This window comes from Protopterus annectens, chromosome 2.part2, assembly GCF_019279795.1.
Source record: "Protopterus annectens isolate FY-2018-M chromosome 2.part2, PAN1.0, whole genome shotgun sequence".
NCBI lineage: Eukaryota > Metazoa > Chordata > Ceratodontiformes > Protopteridae > Protopterus > Protopterus annectens.
Genome location: NC_056730.1, coordinates 509,981,876 through 510,008,704, shown reverse-complemented (window position 1 = coordinate 510,008,704; position 26,829 = coordinate 509,981,876). Strand labels below are relative to the sequence as shown.

Below are 26,829 nucleotides of genomic sequence, written 5' to 3'. Positions count from 1 at the left end.
TTTGTATCACAACTAAGATTTTTTTTCACACTTTTTAAAACAGACTTTACTTAATAATTCAAATAGCCTGGGGGCTGTTTCTCAGATGCTGCATTGTGAGAAAAGAGAATGGACTTAGTAGCCTGGGAAAGTTTCAGTTGCCCAAGTATCCTAACATATGCTCGTATTAGTCCTGATGATAACAAGGAAAGGCCTCTTTGTATCGCATCTAAAATTATTTTTAACACTTTTTAATGCAGAATTTAGTATTCTTAAGAACTAGGTCAAAAATATGCACACGCCTTCACAGATGTCTTAGAAACAAACCTATAACACGTATGTATCAGAGAGGGTGTGTGTGTGTGTCTGTGAGTATAAATGTTAGTGTGTGCTTGCATGCATGTGTGTGTGTGTGTGTGTGTGTGTGTGTGTGTGTGTGTGTGTGTGTGTGTGTGTGTGTGTGTGTGTGTGTGTGTGTTTGTGTGTGTGTGTGTGTTTGCATGTGCATGTGCATTTGCACAAATTCATGCATTTGTGTACCGATGAGGTGTTGCACACTTACAAAGCTTTTGGTATCAACTGTTGAGCAATACATTTTTTTAAATCTGATATACTATGTTATTTATTTCAAATTGCTGGTCATTTTTATTTAAACAGTAAGATCTGCATTAGTTGCTGGAACAAAATGAATAAGTACAACTACAGTGTTAATGAGATGGATTCAAACAGATACAAACTGGTGTTGCTTTCTGTATTACCTTGAATGGCTTTAGGTCATCAATTTCTTTTTGAATTTGACAGAACTCATTTTCCTTTTCAAGCAGTTGATTTTTTAAAGCTGTTGGAGAAATGAAATCAAAACAGCTTATCAAACTTTGGAGAGAATTTAATAGTTAATGCAAAACCTGACAGAAAAACGAACACATGTTGATCACTATTAATGTTAATACACCTGTGGTTAGTTTCTTCACAGACACACACACACACACACACACACACACACACACACACACACACACACACACACACACACACACACACACATACTGTACCATAATCACTGGTTAAACTGTTTTTTAGTAACATTGTCTAAGAAAGACATATTGGATTAACACAGACATATTAAGGATTGCCAGGACGGGAAGGGGAAAACACATAAGGGGGCATACAGTCAGTCTATTTTCTTAGACAGTCCTAGCCCTTCAGAGGACCCTAATTTCTTCATGAAACTCTGTCACTGCTTTCTGAAATTTTATTTGGCTTGCTGAAAATGCTGATTTTCATTCCTGACTGGCAGAAAAGTTTCTATCATATTTTGCAATGAGGGTAGAAAAGGTTGTTAATCCCCTGAAATAACTTTTCCCTTTTAAAAAACCACAGTAGAGGAGGGGCAAATGAACACCTCTTTATCCACAGAAGCATTCAGGATCTCAGCTTTGACAATCTCTGGTACATTCTAAGAATGCAGCCAGGCAACTCTTATAACACTGACTGTGACCGAGAGCAACACCAGAAGGGCCAAAAGAAGTAATAAGTGGTCCGAGAAGCAACAGATGGCCACAGAAGAGTCAACCATTGGTGTATGTGGTGAAGGGAAACCAGAGTCAAAACCAAAGTCCCCCCCATAACTTTTCTCTTCCTGCTGCTCAGGGAGAGAAAGACTGAATTACTACGATAGGTCCACGTGTAACTGCAAGAGGTGCCCGACAAACAGACAGTGCAGTCTTGAAGAGTTGGTCTTATCTCCTGACTGAAAAGTTAATCTTTGAGGAAAGATATTTTAGCGATAACTAGCAAACACAGTGGACCCAGTCCCTATCAACCAGATTTATCGGAAAAGAAACACTTTTTCCCATAAAAAGTGATAATTTACAAATGAATCCCCACAGGGAACCAAGACTGACAGAAAACCACCAAAGCTGTCTGACAAATGGATAGAATATTTTGAAAGAGTCTATCTTACCTCCTGACAGAAAAATTAACATTAGAGGTAAAAAATGTAAGTGACAATTGTCCTCAGACCCTAGCAATCAATGTTGATAGAAAAGTAACACTTCTTTCCACAAAAAGTGATAATTTAAGGAGGCTCCACAGTGAACCAGGACTAACTGTCAACCTCAAAAGGGTATCTAACAAGCAATAATAGAGCTTGGAAAAATTGGTCATATCTCCTGACAAACAAGGTAAGATCTGAGGTAAAATTCTTTAATGACACCCATCAAATACACTAGTCACTGTCTCTATCAACATGTTTTGACGAAAAATAATTTACAAGGTATTTCCCTCAGAAAACCATAAGCCACAAATTATGGTTCTGAGGAAAACTTTTAGTCATAACCACTAAAAATTCGCTCAAGCCTGTATCAAAAATGTCTGACAGAAATTTTTTCTACTCAAAAATGATGAAGTGGAAGGTAATCCACAACAGGGTACTTACCTGACAAGCTTAAATTTTATGACTTGGTTGGTCTCTGAGAAATTGGATCAAGGAAAACAATGCTTGGATGTAAGCAAGGCTGTTGACACTTGGTCTCGTATAGCTAAAGCAAAGAAATTCAACCAACTAAATGTCAATCAGCATATAACTCAATGAATACCTATTTGGTTACGCAAAGGAGAGCAAACGGTTGTTACTCACAGTGTTAAATCAACATGGAAAAATACGAATCCAGTCCCTCAGGGCTCAGTCTTCGGCCCTCTTTTATTCAATCTAGTATTACCTGACTTCCTAAAAGATACTAAGTGACTGGCTGGCTGGCAAAATATGTGGATGACTGCAAAACTGTGACTGTAATACATGATACTGAAGATATAAATAAGTTAAATAGCTACAGGAAAAGTATAACAACTTGGGCAACCGACACTGGTTTATGCTTTAACGTAAATGAAAGCAAAGTGACACTAAGTGGAAAAGCAGATGTAAAAATTGAAATAACCATCAATTAAAAATAGTGAGAAGTTTTAGACATTTTGGAATACAGGTAGATCTGTGATTAAAATTTAACACACATAATAAAGATCAAGATAAGGCTCTATTGACATTACCATAAGGTAATATCATCTAGAGATTTAGTAGTGTTATGCTCTCTCAAGACCAATTACTGAATATAATCTTTTATTCTGTAATCCAGCTAGAGGATATTTATGCCAACTGGAGACAGTGCTCACAAGATTCATAAGAAATGAATAGGAATTAGTAATTTAATATAATCAGAATGATTAAAAATGAACTCACTTAGTATAGGCTTTGTGATGTTTAAGGAAAAATTGTACCTAGCATTTAGATCAAATGCATAAGCACAACTTAAGAGAAAGTCCTGAGACTATAGTTAGCTAATATCCCAGAGCTCAATATAGGAGCCATTTTATAAATTACACTGGAAAAGAACAATTACATGGGATACATATAGTTCACAAATTATGCCATTACAATGGGGCAAATTTCCATACAGATGTGATGCAACAGCACACTTATAGCAAATATTAGAATACAGAAAAAAATTGAAGTAACACCTGTATCTATGTCATGTACATCTGTCAACACATTTTCACACCTCTTTCTCTTCAGAGCTGCACTGAACATTTTTATGGTCCGGTAGCAGCACAGCATATAATTTTTACTTGTAACAGAGGGTGTTGAACTAAACATAGAGACTTTGTTGAATTTTCAGTAAAATCACAATGGTCTAGCGATACCATTGTTACCTAGAAAGCAAAACTCAAACTGCGTAATGTCTTAATCTTGAGATATATCTCTCCACAAAAGCGAGTGTTTTAGTTACCTGCATAACATAAGTATGTTCTCTTTCTTGTTAAAGCTTTAACCCATAGCTTTAAGTTCTGTGGGCTTCATCCTTCTTTAACATTGCTTATTATGAGTGAAAAAAAAATAGAAAAATGGAGTACTAAAAGACAGTGCTGTTTGTCAAACTACTAGATTCCCACCACCACACTTTCCAAAACATGATATGTGGTATATACTATCTGATTTTCACCATCTGCCCGATAACTTATGTGAAGATATGTGAAGGCTGCCAGCCTAGCTAGATAGAATTTTGTAGATAATTCTATGTCATTGTAAAACTTATGTGAAGGTTGCCAGCCTAGCTAGATAGAATTTTGTAGATAATTCTATGTCATTGTAAATATGAATATAATCCACAGGCTTGTCCTCTTAAATGTAAGAAAACTGTGTTAAATGTTGAACTTCAAAAATGCAACCACAATGCACTCTGCTGGAAGAAAGCTAATAAGTCAAGCATTGTATGACTAATCTCAAAGCTTGGAGACATAATGTCTGGACGGAGGAACTCCTATTGTTTTGAGACCAGAGTTAATTGCAAGGTTTTACGTGTATAATGTATTTTATTGTTATGGCTTCCTGGCCAGGTGCAAGCTTACTAAGAAACGTAAATTTAGAGTTTCTGGTAGCATGGAAACCAGAGAAGTGTCAAGAATGATGTAATCTAAAGTGAGTCAGCGGTGATATATTATCAATTTAAGGGATCTCAGAGACAGAGAGATAGCATTTTGGATTTTGTCTGAAGAACATCCACTCATCAGTACTCTGCCTTTGCTCTACATATAACTTTATTTAGAACTGTGATTGCTCTTAGAGTTAGATAGGAATTTAGTCAGATTTACTCTAGCTGTTTCCTATATTTATGTCAGACTATTCTCGTATTATTCTAAGCATTTTCCTGTGATTTCTGAACTCTTAACTAGCACTGTGTCTAATTAAGAAGATTTGTCTTGTATTTTTATTATTTATTAAATATGTTTAAACCTTTAAACTGTGTCTGTTTTGTGTAGAGATAATTTAAGGTCTAGAGTACACTGCATGTACATAGTGATACTGTACAAAGCTACTCCAATAAGCCTTGCTGTTCGTCCACTTACTATTTGGATAATAATACTGCACAGTATAATTGGACACCCTTTGGTAAGGGCCTTTTTAGTACCTGATAATAGTTGGTGGCAGTGATTACTACCTTACAGCCTGACAGGAGGGGGCATAGCTGGAGAACCTGTGCCAGCCTTCCCCAGGAGTGTCTGTGTGTTTGTATATAAACCAAATCTCAAAGTGTGTGTGTGTGTGTGTGTGTGTGTGTGTGTGTGTGTGTGTGTGTGTGTGTGTGTGTGTGTGTGAGTGTGTGTGTGTCGGCTACTTGGGCAGGGACACGAAGCACTGGCTGGACAGAGATGGCACTGGAGGTTTTGGCTTGACTACTCAGCTGAGATCTGTACCCTATAGCTGTGCCCCGGGGAGTCTTACTAGGGATCTGAAGAGAAAGAGAGAAACTAGCTCCAAATTGACTGTGATCTCTGTGTGCTCTTAAGGGAAATTGTACTTTACTATGTGCGTACTAGTTATCCCTCCTAATGTGCATGCCCATCACTGGTGCGTGTGCTGAGGATTGAGGCTCCTTGGTTACTGGGCCAGTGCACTGGCATCACAACTTAGTATACAAACTCCTCAAGAAAATACTTAACAGACCCCCTTTGCTTTCTTCTACTACAGAGTAGATTATTGAAGAAAACAGCAGCTTGTATCTCCCATCCATTAACCCATACATTCAACCTTTTGCAATTTAATGAATTGGACCTATAGAGTGGAAAAGTGGTATCATTATTGCTTTTCCAAAAGCTTGTAGCCCCACTCTTCCATCACTATTCTATTCCCACTAGCAAAAATCCTGAAACAACTCCTTTATGTATACAGATAATGTAATTCCTACAAGACAGATATACATATTCTTTCATCTAAGCAGCACAGCTTTCATCCTGACTTTAACAGTATACTGTTCTATTCTAAAATACTGATATTATTTGTTCAAACATGAATAAGGGACTTCTAATGTGTGTACACCTTGCTGACTTAAAATGTTCTGATTCTATAGATCATACCTTCCTTATCAAGCAGTTCTCCCACATACCATTTCCCCAAACAGCATGATACGATTCACTGCCTCCACAATGGAACTTTCTATGTTAAACATAACAGTTTTTTTCAATAACTTAATTTAAAGCTGGAAAATCCCAAGGATCCATACTTGTCCACATATTATTGGCACTATTTATCAACTCACTCTCAAGTCACCTTCACCACAAAAATACAATACTTTATAAGGATGACTTATTTGTCCTTAAATCCTCTTAACAATCCTACTTATCTTCAAAAACTCATTCAGGGAAGCCTTCATGCAACTTGCAGCTGTCTCTCCAATCACAAATTCATATTCCTAAAAATAATGCTCCAAAGGCTGTCCAGTACCTTCACATGTGTCACTTCTGATATATAATTCATTCCAACTCCCATGAATATTTGGGAGTAATCTCTGACCCTGCCTAACATTTAATATATGTGTTGCCAGTACCACTGCCAAAATTCTTCAGCAGCTCAAATGCTCATACAGAATTATCAGTCTTTTCTGTCCGATTACTTGACACTCAGTTGCTTATTCCAAAGTTAGAATATGCTTTGCTTTTAATAACCCGAGAAGCAAAACAATAATACAATACTTTGTTCAGGCATGGGCTCTAAGCCTTTATGTGTGACTAGGTCTGACAGTTTGCTGAATCAAGATAGTGGTCCAGTGATTCCTTAAAGACATGAATGTTTTTTTTACCTTCGCTGATCGAAAAGGAAGAGAGTTCCTGTCACTGACAACTCTTTCAAAGAGCTAGGGAACAGACTTACATACCTGCAGCTAGCCTTTTACAAGTAACTTATGATGAGGCAAAGCTGGAAGACTAAGTATACCAGGATATAAGTATTTTTTATCCTTTAGTTGACCTGCTTAGTCCCACTAGGCCAGTAGTCTCTTTTCAGAAATTTAATGGAGCATAAGACATTATGAGCAGGCTTGCTAGTTGTTGCTGAAGCACCTACCAAGGGGAGAAAATGCTGAGAGAAGAAAAGGAGCCACTTTTGTGATTTTAAGTATTTTCTTCTGATTTTTTGTTAAGTTTTACTGCTTTGCCATATATTTTTTGGCATTTTCTGGCTTGCTAAAGTTTATATCTGTAACAGTACTTGGAACACATCTAGAGCCTGTTTACTGCATTTCCTGTGTTGCACTTAATTTAAAACTGTTTTTTTCTCTAAAAACTGCATTTTACCTGATTTTGGCTTAGCACTCAAGTGTGGGGTCATTTATTGCACTGTTGTGATTATTTTGCTGCTTGTGTATCTCTGTTACCTTTAAACTACAACAAAAAGAAGAAAAAAAATCTTGCTTTTTTCCCACTTTCTGAAAGTTAAGAAAGTTCAGTTACAGATTTGCTGTTCTGAACTGTTTGGAAGTTTCTAGAAGGCCAGTGCTTGCTTGGGCTAAAGGGAAGTCTCTGTGTTCACCAGTGGGAGTGGTTAACACTGAACAGCCTGCCTGTCCCTGGAGGAGTGGTTACTACCTAGAAGCTGTAGTTTTATTGGCCATTTTGGGTCAATTCTAAACTCCTTGATCTCTCTCTCTTAAAAACCTACAACTCTCTTTTTGCGCGGTTTTGCGCACTGAGCATCGGGCAGCGCCGCTTAAACAGGTTTAAAGTATTCCAGGCTCCACAAAGTCTGCACTTCACTTTTTCCCTTAGAACTGTTCAAACTCTCAAAGTAATCACTCTATTCTCTTTCTAAAGCCCTGCACTTGCTCAGCTCTTATAAGGAAACACTAACTAACTAAAGCACTACACCCTCCTTGACTTCTCATAAGTATTAGGCCCCCAATTGGTCCTTCCTGATCAAGTGAAAAATCAGTTCCCTTCCCTAATCTGATCAGTAAAAAAACAGTTCCCTATACTAATCTGGTATGCCCAAGGGTCAGTTTCAAGGTTACTATCCAGTCCAGCTGGTGAATCTGGGAATTTTGAGGCAATGTTACAATTGCCTTATGTACACAGACAACCCTCTCCTCCTTCCAACAAACTCTAATACATGTGAGAGATGCAGTTACACAGCCAAACTGGAGGCAGAGCTCTCTCAACCCAAGACTGGCATAATCAGTCAGGAGGAAAAGGTAACCATCCACACCACAAATCCAGTCTCACACAGACCTATTGCATCTGCATACCCAACACATAAACACACAAAAATATACTCGGAGGCTCTAAATAAAAATCTGCCTAAACAGCAAAGACCTCCTAAGCAGATATCCAAGCAACAGCCACCCCTCAACAATACCCACGAATCACATATCTCACAAAATCAGTGTGCCTCACAGTCACAGCCCTTAAGGCCAAACAACACACCAAATACACTTGTTATAGGGGACTCTATTGTCCGGCATACTGACTTCCCACTCACCAGACTGAACAAGGAGAAGGTCACTGTAAGCTGCCTGTCGGGTGCCAGGATCCGCCACATAACGCAAGCACTCAGGTCACTCCAAAGCAAGTACAAGTATGACTCCGTCATTGTCCATGCTGGTGTGAATGACCTGAGACGTACCTCCATGGACTACATGAAAAGAGACATACAGGAGCTCTCTGACCATGTAGCCCAGGCTGGTATGACCCTGACCATGAGTAGCATCTTGCCCTCACCAAGAATGATGCCACAGTATAAAGACAAAATGATCAGTTTCAACAATTGGCTAAAGTATTGGTGTCATTCAAAGGGGATCCAGTGTCTGTCAGCCTGGGATGTCATGCTCGACAAGCCATGTTGCTTCGCTAGGGACGGCTTGCACCTGTCACCCTTAGGCTTTCGTATACTGGCCAAGGCTCTTGACACCCCCATAGTGCCTTTTTTAGGCAAGGCTCAAAGGACAAACCCACCTCCATAGACAACCCAAGGATAAAAAAACTAAAGGTAATGCTACTCAATGCCAGAAGTCTAAACCTCAAGATGCACGCACTCGAGGCTCTCCTCAGTATGGAGAAAATCGATGTCTGTGCAGTAAAGGAAACCTGGTTCAAGGCTCCTGAGAGCACCCCAGCACTACCAGGTTATAACTCATACCATGCGTTTCGGCCCCAAAACTTGGACCGAAGCACAAAAGGAGGGGGAGTATCTATATTCATCAAAGATACCTACACCTACAGGTTAGTGGCACTGCACGAAGCAGCAGAAACCATCCATGTGCAACTAACAGCGGGCAAAACTGCCTTTCAGTTTGTAGCCTGCTACAGAACACCCTCCCTATTACAGGAGCCCCACTTGGCATTCCTGAAAACACTGGAGAATATGAAGATCTCTCCAAACACTATGTTATTGGGTGACTTCAACTACCCAAGCATTGACTGGGAAAACTACTCAAGCCCAAACACCCTCGCCCAATAGTTGCTTGAATTTATAAACTCTAATGCAATGGAACAACTGGTCACCACTCCCACAAGAGGGAACAACATATTGGACCTGGTTATCACCAACATGGGGACTCTATGTTCCACACCAGAGGTAAACCCCTCATTGGTAAGATCAGACCATAAACAAATTTCCCTGGACATCCATATCCCATCCCCACCCCCAGCCAAGGAAATCACTGTAAAGAATTTCTCAAAAGCCAACTTTGCACTTCTCAAGACTGAGGTGGAATCCTTCAAAGCCCCTGATAATACAGCCCAATCCGCAGAACCCTTTACAAATGCATTCTATGAGCACCTGCAGGAATGCATGGATCGTGCTATCCCAAATAAAACCAAGACTCACTCCTCCAAAAACAGGAGACCAGTCTGGTGGACCCCAGCCATAAATAAGCTATACAACAGAAGGAGGAAGCTACTACATGACAGAGCAAAATCCCAAAAAGGGAAGGCATCTCTGATCAGTATTAGCAAGAAACTTCGATCCCTCATAATATCATCAAAGGCCAGCTTCGAAAGAAAAATTGCCCTGGACACTAAAGATCACAAGGCCTTCTTTAGTTATGTCAGGAACATGGGTGGAAACTCCCAGATATGCTCTGAATTGTTGCATAACGGTACAAAATATACCGAACCTACAGGCATAGCCAACATCCTGGCAGACAGATTCAGCACAAACTTCTCCCCCCCTTCCACCCCAAAGGAGCAAATGCCTATCCCAACTGAATGTAACCTCCCTGACATCACAGATGCACAGGTGAAAGCTGCCCTCTCCAAAGCAAAAAACACAGCATCTATGGGACCGGACGGTGTCCCAGGCTGTGTCTTACATGAGCTCCAAGAAGAACTGAACCCTCACATTAAGTTGCTGTTCAAACTTAGCCTTACTACAGGATATGTACCCAAAGAATGGCGTACAGCTACAGTGGTCCCACTCCACAAAGGTGGTGCCACAACGGACCCCAGAAACTATTGCCCCATAAACCTGACTAGTCTGGTCTGTAAAGCTATGGAGCGTATTATCATGGAACTCATAAACAAAGACATTGGGAGCCTCCAGGCACTGGACCCTACCCAATTCGGCTTTGTTAAGGGCAGATCTTGCCTCTTAAACCTAGTTGATTTCTTTGAAACAGTTACCAAAGCCATAGATGAGGGCAAGGTAGTCCACACAGCCTACCTGGACCTCGCAAAAGCCTTCGACACAATACCCCACTCAGGCATCATAAATAAGCTTACCAGCTTAAATATCAACCCCTATATCACAAGATGGGTTGCAACCTGGCTCAGAGATAGAACCCACATGGTCAGAATCGCAGGTGCTATGTCTGAATCCAAACCAGTTACAAGTGGCATCCCACAGGGCTCAGTTCTGGGACCTCTCTTGTTCGGTATATACTTCTCTGAGGTTCAGGCTAACACGGGGGGATTATGGCTGACAAAGTTCACAGATGACTGCAAACTGGGGGCCATAATCAAATCTCCAGCTGACACAAGCATCCTCCAAAAGGGTCTCACAGAGACGGATGCTTGGTGCCAGAGCCAAGGCCTCAAGCTAAATGCTAAAAAGTGCATAGTCATCCCCTTTGGGAAAAACAAGGTGCCCACAAATTACCACATAGGTGGTAATCCATTAAGTATGGAAGAAGTAATTAGAGATTTGGGGACCAACACAGATAGTAATCTCTCCTTTGATAATCACGTTGCCAAAGTGGTTAGAAAGACCTTCTATATAGCCCACCTTATCACGAAAGGGTTCGCATCTAGATCAAGAGAGGTCATTGTGCCCCTCTACTCGTCACTCATCAGGCCCATAATTGAATACAATGCCCCTTTTGGGATGTACCTTACCCAACACCTGCAGCAACTGGAGAGACCCCAAAAGTACCTCACCAAGAGGATCATGGGCTACAAACAGATGTCCTATGCAGCTCGACTAAAGAAACTCCAGCTCTACTCAGTTGCTTACCGCCTACTCAGAGGCGATCTATGCCTGACGTACAAGGCCATGTCAAACCCAGAATTAATGGACATGCTCCACCTCAAAAAATCCAAGTCCCTTAGAGCTACACGCTCCAGGGACCTAAACCTCAGCACAAAAATAAATAGGACATGCTGGAGGGACAGATTCATTTCCCAGAGGCTCCCCTCACTCTGGAATAGAATCCCAATTCGTGTTAGACATAGCCCCTCGCTGACCCTCTTCAAGCGAAATCTGGACGCGTGGATGGGAAATCGCAAATTCACCCCTGGGATCTCTTCTGTGTCCCTGCTAGACAGAGGCACAGTAAACTAATCTTAAAAGGGTACCTTCTGTGACCTACTTTACAGAGGCACAGTAGGCTAATCTAATAGGGAGGTGGAAGCCAAATACACTCTGGCTAGGCTTATAAATGCCCTAGGGCAGATAGCCTAGTATCTACCAATGAACCTATGGAGGCATATAGTTTTAGTGGCAAAATTTAAAAGGTTTGTATGATAGCATATAGTAATAATAAAATAAGAATTTTAATAAATGGTTGATTAAATGAAGAAATAGGGATGAATAACGGAATAAGACAAGGTTGTGGTATATTATTTTCCTTAGTTATGAATATGGTAATAAGTAAGGTGAATTGTAAAATGGAAAACGCAAAGTACGTAATACAAACAGGTGCAGATATTCCAGTTTTTGATGACATATGCAGATGATATTATTATAATAACTAAAAATAGTTTGTGGTTGAAGAAAGCCATGTTTTGTATAGTAGATTGTTTAAAAGAAATAGGTATGACACTAAATAAGAATAAAAGTAAAGGTCTGGGAGACAGAATAAAGATATGAGGAATACAATTTACACTGAAAGAAATTTCAGTACTGGGAATAATCTTTGGTAATAAAATTGTAAATGGAATACAATGGGAAAACGAAGAAATTGAAAGAAATATGTTGTTTATGGAGAACATATAGATCATCTTATAAGCAAAAAAGTTAATTTGATAAATTCAGTATTAATGAGAAAGACCACTTATTTATCAAGTGTGTTTATGATTCTAAGAAAGTATGACAAACAACTATTAGAAATCATTTTTATGTTTACATGGAGATTTAGATTAAATCAGTAAAAATATGAGTATTATATATAAACAGAGGTGAAGGGAGGCTTGGATTATTAAATCCAGTAGTAAGACTGTTTAAGTGCAAGTATGAACAATTTGGGGAGTTAATAAAAAAGAAATAAGAGAGAAAAAGAGTTTGTTAGTGAAGAAATAAAAACTATCAAGAAAAGAAAAAACATGGAAGACAAAGCCTGATGAGACAGAAGAAAGAAAACATGGTATAAGAATATAATTATACAATATTATTATGTTAACCTGTGGGAAATTTATCAGAAAAAAAGATTAAAGTTATAAAAGAAAGGAATAAGTTGTATAGTTATAAAGTAGAATGTCAGGATGTTCATGGAGATTGGGAACAGAGAAATTACCAGTGAAAGAAAAAAAAGAATTTATGTACCTACCATAACGTTCCATGTTAGTTGTCTTCATCTCGCCTTCTTTCTGGCTTGTTGGGATCGGAGCTGATCCTCGACTCCGACTCGGCCATCTTCTATAGCTCGAGAGCTGTTTACTGGCTCGAGGCTACCCCTTATCCCATGATGCCTAGCGCTAGCTACCCAGATCTCGTTTGTAATAGCTAACCCCAGACATATCCAGAGAATCAACCTGTCCAAACAAACAGGTTGAGCAAACCTGTCATACTCTCTCAGTCAGTAGAGGAAACAAACCAGATAACACTCAGCCAGTGAAACCAAAACTCCTCTCGATCCAACAGGACAGGGGGATGGAGGGTGGGACGCAAGAAAGAAGGCGAGATGAAGACAACTAACATGGAACGTTATGGTAGGTACATAACTTCTTTATGTTAAGTTGTCTATCTCGCCTTCGTTTCTTGCTTGTTGGGACAGCGTCCCTAGCACCTATGATCCTGGGTGGCTCATTGGAACAGACTCTTCAGTACAGTGGAACTAAAGTTAGCTCTATTCCTCGAGGCCATGTCTAACTTGTAATGAGAAATAAAGGTATGAGGATTTGCCTATGTGGCCGCGGCACAAATAGAGTCCATGGGCAACCTAGACTGGAAGGCTACAGAAGTGGCCAAAGCCCTAGTAGAATGGCCTTTCGGTTTGGCAGACAATTCTTTGTTTCTTAGTTGATAAATGAAGGTGATAATGTGAGACAACCACCTGGACAGGGTCACTTTGGAAACTGGGAGACCTTGTTTGCCCCTAGCATAAGAAAGGAAGAGCTGGTCCGACTTCCTTATATCCTTCGTTCTATGCAGGTATAAACGCAGTTGTCTATGAACATCCAAAAGGTGTAACTTGTATTCTGCCTTGTTGGTGTAGTTAGGGAAGAATACTGGAAGGTCTATGGATTGGTTTAGATTATCTTCTGAGTACACTTTTGGAAGGAAGGATGGATTAGTTCTCAGTGATACCCTATCCTTGTGAAAGACTAAGTACGGAGAACGAACGCTTAGTGCTTGAAGTTCCGATACACGTCTGGCTGAGGTAATAGCTACCAGAAAGAGAGTTTTCCAAGATAGAAACTTAAGGGAGCAGGAAGCTGCCGGTTCAAAAGGGGCATAATCAAGGAGGTTAGCACCAAATTAAGGTCCCAAGGAGGAGGGGGATCTCTCACTGGGGGCCTAAGGAGAGTAGTCCCTCTAAGAAAGACTTTACACAACTTATGAGACATGATATTTAGATTAGAAAAGCCAACATGATAGTTAGATATGGCCGCTAGTTGAACCCTGATTGTGGCAGAAGTGGACCCAGAGTGAAAAAGCTCAGTTAGGAATTCCAAGATCTCGTGAACTGGGGCTGAAAAGGGATCTATGTTCCTAGCCTCTGCTCAATAAGAGAAACGTTTCCATTTGCTAGCATACGTCTTCCCAGTAGCCGATTTGTGAGAGGATAAATAATTTTACGCACAGCCGGGGAAATGCTGGGAAGCCTGGCTAGGGTTGGAATTGGATCAACCAAGCTGTGAGCTGGAGTGTCTGGAGGGATCAATGCAGCTCTCCTGATTGATGAATCAGCAGGTCTGGAATAGGGTCCAGGGCTGCTTGAGGAGATAACGGTGCAGGAACGGAAACCAAATCTGTCGAGGCCAGTAAGGAGCAATGAGGATCATTTTGCAACCCAACAATATTGCTTTCTGTATGAGTTTGGGTATAAGAGGAAAAGGTGGGAAGGCATAAAGAAGTCCCTGAGGCCAATCATGGACTAGAGCATCTCTGGGAGGATGACCGGGAAGCGGTAGAAGGGAGAAATAGTTGCTGCATTTGGTGTTGAAGGGGGTTGCAAACAGATCGCACAAGGCTGTCCCCATTTGCGGAAGATGAGATCTGCAACTACCTGATTCAGAGACCACTCGTGAGGCATGGGAATAGCTCTGCTGAGCCTGTCCGCTATGACATTGGACTTCCCAGGGATGTGCGTTGCAATCAGAAATCGTTGGGAGGAAATCGCCCACTGCCAGAGTCTGAGTGCTTCTCGACATAGGGGGTAGGACCTAGTTCCGCCCTGCTTGTTGATGTACCACACTATTGACATGTTGTCCATCTGAATTGCAATGGTCCCAGGAGGGAGGGAGTCCTGAAGTGCTTGCAACGCTAGTAGCACAGCTCTCATCTCCAAGACATTTATGTGCAGATGGTACTCGTGAGGTTGCCATATGCCTTGGACTGTCCTGCCATGATAATGCCCCCCTCACCCCATCAGTGAGGCGTCCGTGGTCACTGCGGCAACCGGTGGGGGTTGGATGAATGGTCTGCCCTGAGACACTAGCGGGGAGACCATCCACCAGGAAAGGTGTCTTTTGCAAGTTTCTGTAATCATGATCATGTGAGACATGGGGAGTTGTTGAAAGGACCACTGTGTGAAGTGGAGCTACTGAAGGATTCTAATGTGAAAGCGGGCTAGAGGTATCAGAAGAATTGCCGCCGCCATAGAACCAGAGTTTGAAGGACCAACCGGACTTGTACCTTTTTGCATTGCATGAGGATATGAACTTGCTGCCGAATCGTGGCCACCCTGTCCGGCGGTAGTCTTGCGGACATACTTTTTGTATCTAGATCTGCTCCTATATAGGTAATAGATTGACAGGGCAACAAGGCAGATTTTTCGAAATTTATGGTAATGCCTAACTGGGCACAGAATGCAATTGTATAGTCCCTGGCTTGAAGAAGTTGATACCTGGTAGTAGCAGTGAGGAGCCAGTCGTCTAGATAAGGAAACACCTGGAATCCTTGACGTCTCAGGTGAGCCGTGACCACTGCCATACATTTGGTGAACACCATGGGAGCTGTGGTGAGACCAAAGGGCAGAGCTCTGAACTGATAATGACTGGCTCCCAGCCGAAAGCGAAGGAATCTCCTGGAGCGCCTGTCCATCTTGATGTGATAATACGCATCCTGGAGATCTATTGAGCACATCCAATTGTCCTGACCCAAAAAGGGTAGAATGGACTGAAGCGTGACCATCTGAAACTTTGTTCTTTGAACAGACTTGTTTAGTCTGCTGAGATCCAAAATTGGTCTCCAGTCCCCTGTCTTTTTTGGTACCAAAAAGAACCTTGAGTAAGTTCCGGATCCGAGTTGGTCTGCTGAGACTTCCTGGATGACTCTTTTTTCTAGCAGTCTTGAAATTTCTATGACTGCTTGGGCCCTCAGACTGGGTGGAACATCTGGGGGGGGATTTGCTTGATGATAGGGGAGATTGGAAGAAGGGAATTACATAGCCTCTGGATATGATTGAGTGTACACATTTGTCTCGCGTAATGTCTTGCCAGGCTTTTGGGTACAGTGAAAGTCTTCCCCCGACTGCCTCCAGAGGCAGGCAGTCGGGCAACCCTTCAGGGATGCTGGAAGGGCTTGTCAGAGAAAGATTCTCTGCTGCCCTGGTTCTGCGGACCCACTCTGCCTCGAGGGAGGCATCTGTTGTTATTTCTTCCTCTGCCCCTGGAGGAAATGTCACTATGTGTATCAGGCGAGGCTCCCTGGAATTTCCGAAACCACATTTTTCCACTCTTCTGACCTTTGGGATATGGTCTGGAAGGAGTGGAAAAATGGACTCCCATGGCAGAGAGAGTCTTGCCTTCCTGTTCACACCTAGTGAGACTGTCCTTCACCTGTGGTCCAAAGAGAAATGAACCGTCAAAGGGGATGTTGGTGAATGACGCTCTAAAGAGCTCCGCAAAATTACACAGTCACATCCATGCGTGTCTCCTAAGGGCCACGCCTGTGCCTGCGGCTATACTCGCACCATCGGCTGCATAGGAAATGAGCCTCATGGAGGAGTTAACCACTGAATTAAGGGTTGCCAGCTGAGAAGCTACTTTAGCTTGAACCCCTTCAGCTGATGGATCCTGGAGGGTATCTCCAAGCTCTATTAGGAGATCCCTCTGAAGCCTGGTAAAATAGCATAAGTAATTCAGTGACCTCATGGAAAAGGTCGCTGAAGCAAACATTCGCTTCCCATATCTGTCCATAGTCCTAGACTCCTTGTTAGGTGGATGGACAGAGGAAGAAGTTTCCGCTAATTCCTTTTTAGAGGTCACTGCTACTACCATGGCATCCACAGTAACACCTTTGGTAAGGAACTGTTTGTCAGGGGGTGCAGTGATAAACTTGCCGGGCCTCCTCGGGGTTGGTTCCACTGTATCCGGGGCTGACCAAGCCCTTCGAGCCACCGCAGACATTAGTGGATCGAAGGGCGGAGACACCCAGGAGGTGGAAGGGTGAGAACCAAATGCATCCAGGAATACGGATTTGTCTTCAGTAGGGGCTAGGGCAGTCCAGTTCCCCCTCTGCCTAAGCATTTCTAGGATGTCCAAAAAGGAAACATCTTCAGAGGGGGATCTCGGGGACCCTTCCGATTCATCCAAATCCGTATCCGAAGTGACAAACTCAGGGGAGTCAATGTGCTTCCTCTTGCACTTCCTCTTCCGAGGGGCCACCTCTGAATGATCAGGGGAGGCCTCAGAAGAAGAAGAAACACCCAATGGGGTGCTCTGGAACGTCGGTTCCCCACGCTTGGGGTCTGGAGGAGGGACAGAGGTTGACACAGGCAATACAGGGGATGGAGTCAGTGGGGTCGAACGTGGTGCTAACTCAGGGGCCAGTACACTCCTCATGACATCGAAGGCATCCCTGCCATGATGCAAAGAAGGCTCCGGCTCTGAGGAAACTTGGATCCCTCTCCGCACCGAGGGGGATGACTCCGAGGCCGATGTAGGAGCCGAGCTCACCTGCGCCGAAGCTCCGAGAGGGAGAACGGGGTTGGACAAGGGTCCGATGCCACTCGCCGACGAGGGAGTCTCGGCACCCAGATCCCCTGACAGAAGGCACCATCAAGGGGATCAGAGCCGATGATGGAACCGAAGGGGAAATAGTTATCGGTGCCAACGGATCCACGATTCGAACCCCAGCAAACTCTGGCTCCGAGCTCAGAGGAGTCGGAGGAGGAACATCGATGGTAGCGGGCAGAGCCGACACCTGTTGAGGAGGGCTGGATAACATTTTGGCCAGTGCCTGCGACTTCAACAACCTACTGACCACTTTCTCCATGTCGTGGTCCGACAGTCTAGAGGACCGAGAGGAGTGGGAGGATCTGTGACTGCGGTCACTCTGCAACAGGGGAGACCGAGGGGCCGAATGTATCAACTCTAGAGATGGGGACCTCAGTCTCTTGTGGGTCCGAGATGGCTCCGAAGATGCTGGTGGGGCCGACTGGGAAGCAGCCTCCTCGGTTCCAGCTGGAACCGAGGTAGTCAGTAATGTTTGTACCAATGACTGCTCCGAGCTGGGAGCTGACGATTTGGTCAGTTTAGAAGATTTCACCGGCTGAGCCTTGGCCAGTGAATCCTGGGGCTTAAGGAGACCCCTTAATATCAGCTTATTTTTGCACTCCTGCAGAACCCTTGGGCTGAATGCGTGGCATACAGAACAAGAGTCCTGCAGGTGCACTGCGCCTAAGCAATAGACGCAAAAAGTGTGCCCATCTGTCAGAGACATTTTCTGACAGCATGAGTCACACTTCTTGAATCCAGACACTTTGGATTCTTTAGACATAACTAGTCCTACACAAAAGTCTTTGGCCAAAGGCCCAACAACAAAAAACTATAAACACTATAACTACAGTCAAAAAGTTTTTTTGTTTTTTTTAATAGGAAGCCTCTAACTTAAACGGCTACCTATGAAGTAAAAGAGAAGACTAAAACTAAATATAAAATGCTACAATAAGTAGAGATAGGAAAGGGGAAGGGGGGGAGGGGAAGAACTCTCTAACTTAAATGAGTTCTAAGGGAAAAATAGAATAACACTAAAACTACAACAAGCTAATTAACAATAAAGTCGAAAGACTAAACTATCAAAAAATAACCCCTAAATCGCTAGAAAAAGTATTAAACTAACTTACAAGAGCCTGAGCCAGTAAGAACGAACCTCGCAGCTGAAGCGGCAAACAAGATCTAGGTAGCTAGCGCTAGGCATCATGGGATAAGGGGTAGCCTCGAGCCAGTAAACAGCTCTCGAGCTATAGAAGATGGCCGAGTCGGAGTCGAGGATCGGCTCCGATCCCAACAAGCAAGAAACGAAGGCGAGATAGACAAATTAACATTATAAAAAGAAAGACAGCACATAACACGTTTTTTTTTTTTTGAAATACAAAAAGGAGAAAAAAATACGTGAAGAAAATTTCTTTAGAGAAATGAAAAACATTAGTAATATAAATATGGATATTATAAGAAGAGAAGCAAAGAATATAAAATAAGAATGGACAAAAACTGTTTTATATAGTATGGGTGATTTGGAGTGAAAGATTTAATGAGATTATGTTTAATGGGAAATGGATAGAAACATCAGATGGTGGTTATGGAAAACAGAGTGGGGGTCTACTTCAAAGAAGAAATGTATAAAGAAAAAATAGAATGTATAAGGAGGAAATTATGTAAAAAATTGATTAATTTTGTACATTTGTAAATATTTAGAGATTTATGTAAATATGTAAATAATATGCCATGTAAATAAAGGACCCCCTAGTCTTTTTGATATGTGCCATGGGATCTTTTACATCCACATCAAATACCATCGGCTTAAGTAGTTGAGGCCTTGGTTTAACATCTCAGCAAATTACCTACTTGGTGTTGTAATAGAACCCCCAGCCTTTGACACCAAGGGTGAGTGTGCTACCTCTTTCATCACTGACTACCTATTTTGCTTCATTTTGTTTATATTGACTATTCCCTTGTGATACTGAACTCTGTGTTTCAGGAAAGTGTGTGTGTGGGGGTGGGGGCATTACTCTTTTGTTTCACCAGGGGCTCTATACTATCCATGATCCTTAAGAGTTATAAAAGTTATTAAAGTTGTGAAGTCTTACTTGGCAAACTGAGTCTATTTGGTGCTGTTTACAACTAATGTCTTAGGGTGAGAGATACTGGTTATTGCTGCATGAGTTAAGTAGCCACATCAGTAAGCTTATGCATGTTCTAGCAATGAACATTTAATTATTTTTATAGTAATACTGTCTGAAAAATGCTTGATATCCACCTCAACAGTAGTAGAAATCAGTATTTAAATAACTGATTGCAATTATATTATATGTGATTTACAGACTGAGGCAAACAGAAGTAAACTAGTGAACATCTCAATAAGATTAAATTGAAGCAATCAGTGAAATTCTCTTGTAGGTGACTTAAAGGGTAGCAGGAATCAAAGATGTGAAGTGTCATCTACATCTATGTGTATAAAAATAGTAATTTTTTTGTCTATTTAAATGAACTTTTGCCCTATAACGAACACTTGTATCACCTAACAATGAATAGGACAGGCCAATTTTGCTGTGCTGACTTAGTAGAGATGGGTTAAGTTAAGCAGTATAAGTTATACAACACAATGAAAGAGAACAAGAAGACAGTACTATTTTAGCAAATGCAGGTGAAAACTGTGTCAAATGAAAATATATTCATAAATAGAATGAGGTTGTTAGAGTGCAGAATACTAGTCAGTATGCTTATAGGTAGTTATTAGGCTTGCAGTCCATAGAACCTTTGTGGAGCCTACCCAAATTTCCAGTTGCCCTCCAAGCACTCTCTGGTTAAGTGACTTGTTCAAGGTCATACAGTAGGCAAATGAGGGCTGAGGAAATCAAACCCTGTACAGCAGGAACTACAGCTTGCAGCCTTAACCCTCTGTGCCAATTACCATTCCATTAGGGAATGCTAGTATTCAGGTAGACTTTGATTTTGTTGGTGTATATTTTGACAGAAAAAAATATGCTCTGAGTATTGAGCAACATGGTGAGGAGCTCGCAGACCCACAAGTTGATAAAGCTGTAGTTTTAAAAGGCACTGAACTGACATCCAGGCAGGAGAAACAAGATAAACAGGATAAGACAGAGATCATAAGAAGACAAGACCCGTCTAATGTACAACTCCATCAAAATTTCTTTAGCCCAAGGAAATCCACAAGACTAGCCATTAAAGTTGCAAAGGCCTTGCATCTTAGACAAAACAAATTACTAACCCCACTAAACCAAAGTTAATTTGGAAAGGGATAAAGCAATTGGCAAGTGTCGTTAATGACTTAACAACCAAAGCTTTCCTCACAAAATACCAGCATTTTCTTCTGCCTGCTTTACATGATTAAATTTACTGACAGTTCTCAAGTTTAACACCAATGCTCTCAATCACCTGAGACCCTCTCTCCTCCACATTACTACCCCCTAGCATCATTACTGCCACCTTCTATTTTTCTCAAATCTTAAAGAAACTAAAGCACTGCTACTACAGCCAAACTCCTCAGGGTCAAAGTTCAGTAAGTTCCATTCAATTTTCCTCAGACTTCCAGCAGAGAAAATAGCCAGCCACCTCATGCATATCTTTAACCTTTCCCTCAAAACTGGCACAGTTCCTTCTCTTTTTAAACATGTCATAGTAATCCCAATCCCAAAAAGGACCTCCCTCTCTGACCCTAAGGACTGCAGACCAATATTAAACTGCTGTCTCATTACAGAAATCTTTAAAAGATTACTATACAAGCAACTATTCAAACACATACATAGTTCTGGCCTTCTCTTTAATGAACAGCATGTGTTTCACAACTGATTCAGCACATTGACAGCTTTTATTTCACCAGCACTGACTCCATTTACAAAGACACAAATAACAGGCTCATTACTACTGGTCTATTTGTTGATATGATACTGATATGACCCGAGCTTCAGATACTGTTAGTCACAAGCTCCTACTTAACTCATTACACCTAAGTGACTCCTCCAGGTACATCTGCAGTTAACTCCTACTGACACCTCTAGGCATCACATATTGGTTGTTCATATTTGCACCAATAATTCCAAAACCATACTATGTACAAGGTTTTAAAAGATTTCATCTTAAAGCTTACACAGTGGCAAACTCAACTGCATTAATATTTGACCTCTTTCTACAGCAGGTAAATAGATATTAACTGTTGTTTTTATGATATTAAATTTATATAAATTTAAATTTCATATTTTTTAAATATCTCAACAACCAAGTAAAACAGACAGAACTCCTTAGCTTCATATGAAAGCCCACAGCTAGATGAATAACATGCTGCTGACAGTATGCATGTAACTTGAGTGACTACTGAGATATTAAGTTGTTTACAAAATATTACAAATGTAATTGTTACTGTGTTTACTGTGACTTATAAAATTCTGTTTACAACCTAGAATCTAAAGAATACTACCACTATAAAAATAGTTTGTGCTGAAGAGTTTACCATTTATACTTCTTTCATAACCCCTATGGTTCCAGAGATATGAACATTTGCTAGAAATGTGAGGACATAATTTGATTATGTCAAAAGGCATAGGCTCCGCCCACTGGAAGTTACAGTGCAAACTTCCTGAGCTCCACTGGAGGGAATGAGTTAAACTACAAAAACTGAACTTCAGGGGTAATATGATAGTATCATTTCAATGCAACCTGATAGATAGACCTTTTCAAATTTACCACAGTAATTCATTTAGTGGCATTGCAACACTTAACAGAGAAATCTCCAAGGCTGAGCATTAGGCTCCCTACTCTTTCTTTGTCTCTCTCTCTCCATCAACGATCTTCCACAAGTAAACATTTGCATGTACACTGATAATGATTTTCTTATCATATCTACCAGCAAAAGACAAATTATACAGGCTAAATTAGAAAACACTTTCAACAACCTCTGTAGATGGTCTCTTGATAATTAACTTTTAATCAACCCCAATAAAACCAATGCAATGGTCTGTGGAGCTTCTCTCTTCTATTGAAAGACAATCAAGGCAACACTATTTCCAATGTTTTGGAACAAAAATGTCTTGAACTGACATTCAGTTCATCACTCTCCTTTACCAATCACACAGATAAAAGCACCAATACAGTTTTGGTGAAATTAAAAAAATCTGCTAAGAAATCACACACATTCTTTCACCTATTGCCCAGACTGTCACTGACAAAAAACATTCTACTTCCAAAACTTGAATCTGGTTTGCCTTTGCTGGCACATTCTTCTTACAATACTCAGACTTATAAATGGCACATAATAAATTCTTAAGCAGATCCTGTTGTGCATCTCTGCAACTTACTTAATGACACTAAGTGGCTATCAATAATGAATAGGTCCACCTTTCTTATCAGCACGAAACTTTTCAAAATATTAAGTTATGCATCAAAACTACACACTGAGAAGCTCCTAGAATGAAAACCTTTCTGCCACCGTCTATGATTCAGAACTGCTACTGGGTAAAAAGCATTCTCTATACTAGTGCCATTTGGAACCAGCAATCTACAGAAGTAAAATTTAATAGTTATTCCGCAGGATTTAATAAAATCCGTGTAGGCACAGTGTAGAGCCTACATGGACTGTTACTGTGTACGTGTACACGGTTCCCCCTTGGCAGCGCACCATGCCTATTAATGATGGCGTGTTGCTGAGGGAGAGCCAAGGAACACGGGTATTGAATCAGTGTAGGGACAGGTCTAGTGGTAACCAGGTTCGCAGATGGGTAGGAAACTCCTCAAACTGTCTGCCAGAGTCATGTTAATTTTTTTAATTATATTTTAATAAAAGAGCATGTTTGTGTGGCGCGGAGCACAGCAATATTAAACGGCACCCAGACAGCATCCAGACATCTAAAAATAGAAACCGAATGTATTTAATTATTGGTTTCTGTGTATTTTCCTAGTTTTATATGGTATTTAATTATTTATTTAAATGTATGTTTAACCATATCTGAGTGCTTTTGTATGGTACGGCGCAGTGCTCAGCACTGCTTATAGGTAGCTCATTGTTATATGTGAAGGTACACCTGATGTCTGAATATCCATGTAGCTTAATAGGGAGAGTCACGGCTCCATGTGTAGTAGGTCAAGGGTTTGAATACATGCAAGGTAAACAAGTATTTAATTTTAAAATACACATTGTGCAGATTACTTTACCATACAGCTTGTCTGCACTCTGCTAAGCTCTGCTGAGACCTGCTAAGCACCACATAAATATGATAACAGCTGCCAATGTTTATGCCCTGCTTGGCTGGTTTGCTCACTTCTAGGCTCTGCTAAGACTCCGGTACTGCCTGTTTTCACATGTCTGAGCTCAGATGTGCTGGTTTGCGTGGAGCTAAGTGATGCGGCACTTTTTTGAATGTTGCCCAATGATGTGTAAGGGCAGGAAAACAACCTATATTAAGCCCAATAGGTGGGAATACAGCAGAATCCATTGGTGTTCTGTCTCTGAAGGGTACTACAGATTGTGTTGGTGAAGATGCTCACTTTCAGGCACAGCATTGGGGTATTCTGGAGTCCAGGGTCATGGTTGAACTCCTGGTAAAAAGACATGAAGCACAGTCAACGAAAAAGCCAGCAAGTGTTGGTAATAACCATATAGAAAAATATTTATTAGCCAGAGGGAAGAAACCTCCCCTACTGGAATAATGCTATTATACAATATAAATAGCAAAAAAACTTGACACAAAAAAGGAATAAATTCCAACAGTGTTAAATTCAGACCGGTTTCGGCTCATATGAGCCTTCTTCAGTGAAATAAAAATAAAAAAACAGATTAACACAGTGCACAGATAAATATATGAATTGGTCCCACCCATGGACCAATCCAAACACAGAATTCACAATTGGTCATTAAGACCAGGTGCAAACAGAGCTCCAAGTTTGATAATCCATTTCTTCTCCTTGGAGCTAAGTAATTCCTGCCAAAACTGTTTGTCATTACATTTCCCTCTGATACAATCAATAGCCACAAATTTATATGAAGCAGATGCATGTTGCAAGCAATGTTTATATAAGGCATTGCTAGTGCGCTTCTTTTTAATGTCACTCAAATGCTCACAAATTCTGAAACGGAAAGCTCGAGAAGTCTTTCCAACATAGAAAGCAGAACAGACGCAGGTCACCAAATAGATGACCCACTCAGTATTGCAATTAGCCCAAAATCTTATATCAAAAACTTGTGAGGTATTTTTACTGGTAAATTCAAGAGTACGTGACACACGGATACAAAATGAGCAATGCCCACAAGGAATACATCCAACAATAGGTTTGCCTAGAATAGACCGCTGAGTAGGTTCTAAAGAGTCTACCCCCACTCTCTTATAATGGCTCAATTTTGAACCAATGGTTTGTCCCCTTTTGAATGAAAAAGAGCAATGTTCTGGCAACAAAGAGCAAAGCTTTAAGTCAGCTTTAAGAATGTTCCAATGTCTCTGTATGATATTTTTAAAGCCTTGTGTGTTACGTCCATATGTAGTTACAAGACGTAAGGGTTGTGACTGTTGGCCATTATTCTTATCCTTGTATGTTAGTAGATCATCCCTATTTAAGCTGGACACAAATCTTTTGGCAACATGTATCGAACCTGGACGATAACCCCTCTTGATGAATCTACAAATCAAATCATCTTGGGCATCAGTGAAGGATTGGCTGCTAGAACAGATTCTTCTGGCTCTAAGAAACTGAGATTTCGGTATATTATGGATGACATGTTGTGGGTGGAAGCTGGTGGCATGTAATATGGAATTGAATTCAGGGAATTTCCTAAACATCCTGGAGGATAAAGTATGATCCTGGTTCCTCGTAATTTCTACATCAAGAAATACTATCCTGGATTTGTGATAAGTCAATTTAAATTCAATCCCCCATATGTTGTTATTCAGATATTCAAGAAATTCCATGAGATACAGTTCATCAGCCTTCCACACCAACCAACAGTCATCCAAATACCGACGCCAAATATCCATCTCACACATATATATATTATGTGTTACTTCATAGATAATAATCTCCTCAATGTATGCCATAAACAGATCTGCATATATGGGTGCAAAAGATGCACCCATAGCAGTACCCTGCTTCTGCCAATAACAAGAATTCTGAAAATAGAAAACATTGCTGGACAGTACATATTCTGTAAGGCATACAAGGAAAGTATTAAATCCAGATGGATATAGACCTGATCTAGCCAGCCAATAATCCAACGCTTGTAAACCCGCCCAATGGGGAATGTTGGTATAAAGAGAGGTGATGTCCAGGGTACATAATAGCCAATGTGGTTGAAGTTGGGAATTATTGATAATGTCCAGAAATTGGGTGGTGTCTTGTATCCTAGCTCTAATTTGACTCAATAACGGTTTCAGATGTAGAGTCAAATATTCAGATAATGGTTCCGTGAGAGACCCATGTCCAGAGACTATTGGTCGCCCAGGTGGTTTAGTGGCATGTTTGTGAATCTTTGGCAAAAGATATATATACTGTCTTTTTGGTGACCCAACCAATAACTGCTCTTTCACTTCATCAGTAATGATGCCTTCATCCACAGCATTGGTTAAAAAATCATCAATCTGACTTTTAAAGTGGGGAGAAGGATCCACTAACATCTGCCTATAATACTGAGTATCACCTAATTGTCTCATGGCCTCACCATCATAAGCAATTTTATCCATTATCACCACCGCTCCTCCTTTATCAGCTGGAATAATGACCAAATTTTTATTACCAATCAACTCATCCAAACAACCCAATTCCTCAGTAGTCAAGTTGTTATAGGTGACTGGAAAGTCTTTAAGGTTACAATGTATGTCCCGTAGGACATTTTTTTGAAATACCCCTACCAGATGATTCATGGGTGGTATGAAAGTTGATTTTTTAAATCTAAATTTGCCAAATGTATCACAAGGGACATTGGAAACATTATCCTCCATATTGCTGGCAAAAAACACCTTCAAATTTAATGTACGACAGAAGTTGATGACATCCTGTGCAAGAGACTGCTCTGAGACAAAAAAACCCGGAACAAAATTGAGCCCTTTATTTAATAGTTTCAATTGTGCATGAGTTAAGTCATGAGATGAAATATTATGGACATTGGAATCCAAACTTATTGCTGTGTCATGATCTTCATTAACGTTTCCAAACTGTGTTTGGATTTTGTTTTTCCTATGCTTCCGCCCCCCTCGTCGGTATCTA

General features: G+C 40.9%; 1 protein-coding gene across 1 annotated transcript in view; it reads right to left on the bottom strand.

The window, feature by feature from the left end:
- The window catches only part of LOC122795685 (coiled-coil domain-containing protein 166-like), a 1,310,434-nt gene that overhangs the window by 379,568 nt on the left and 904,037 nt on the right, over positions 1–26,829 (bottom strand). The window contains exon 5 of the mRNA XM_044063979.1: positions 738–817. Within this exon, the coding sequence (XP_043919914.1) occupies positions 738–817 (80 nt within the window). The remainder of the gene's footprint in view (positions 1–737; positions 818–26,829) is intronic.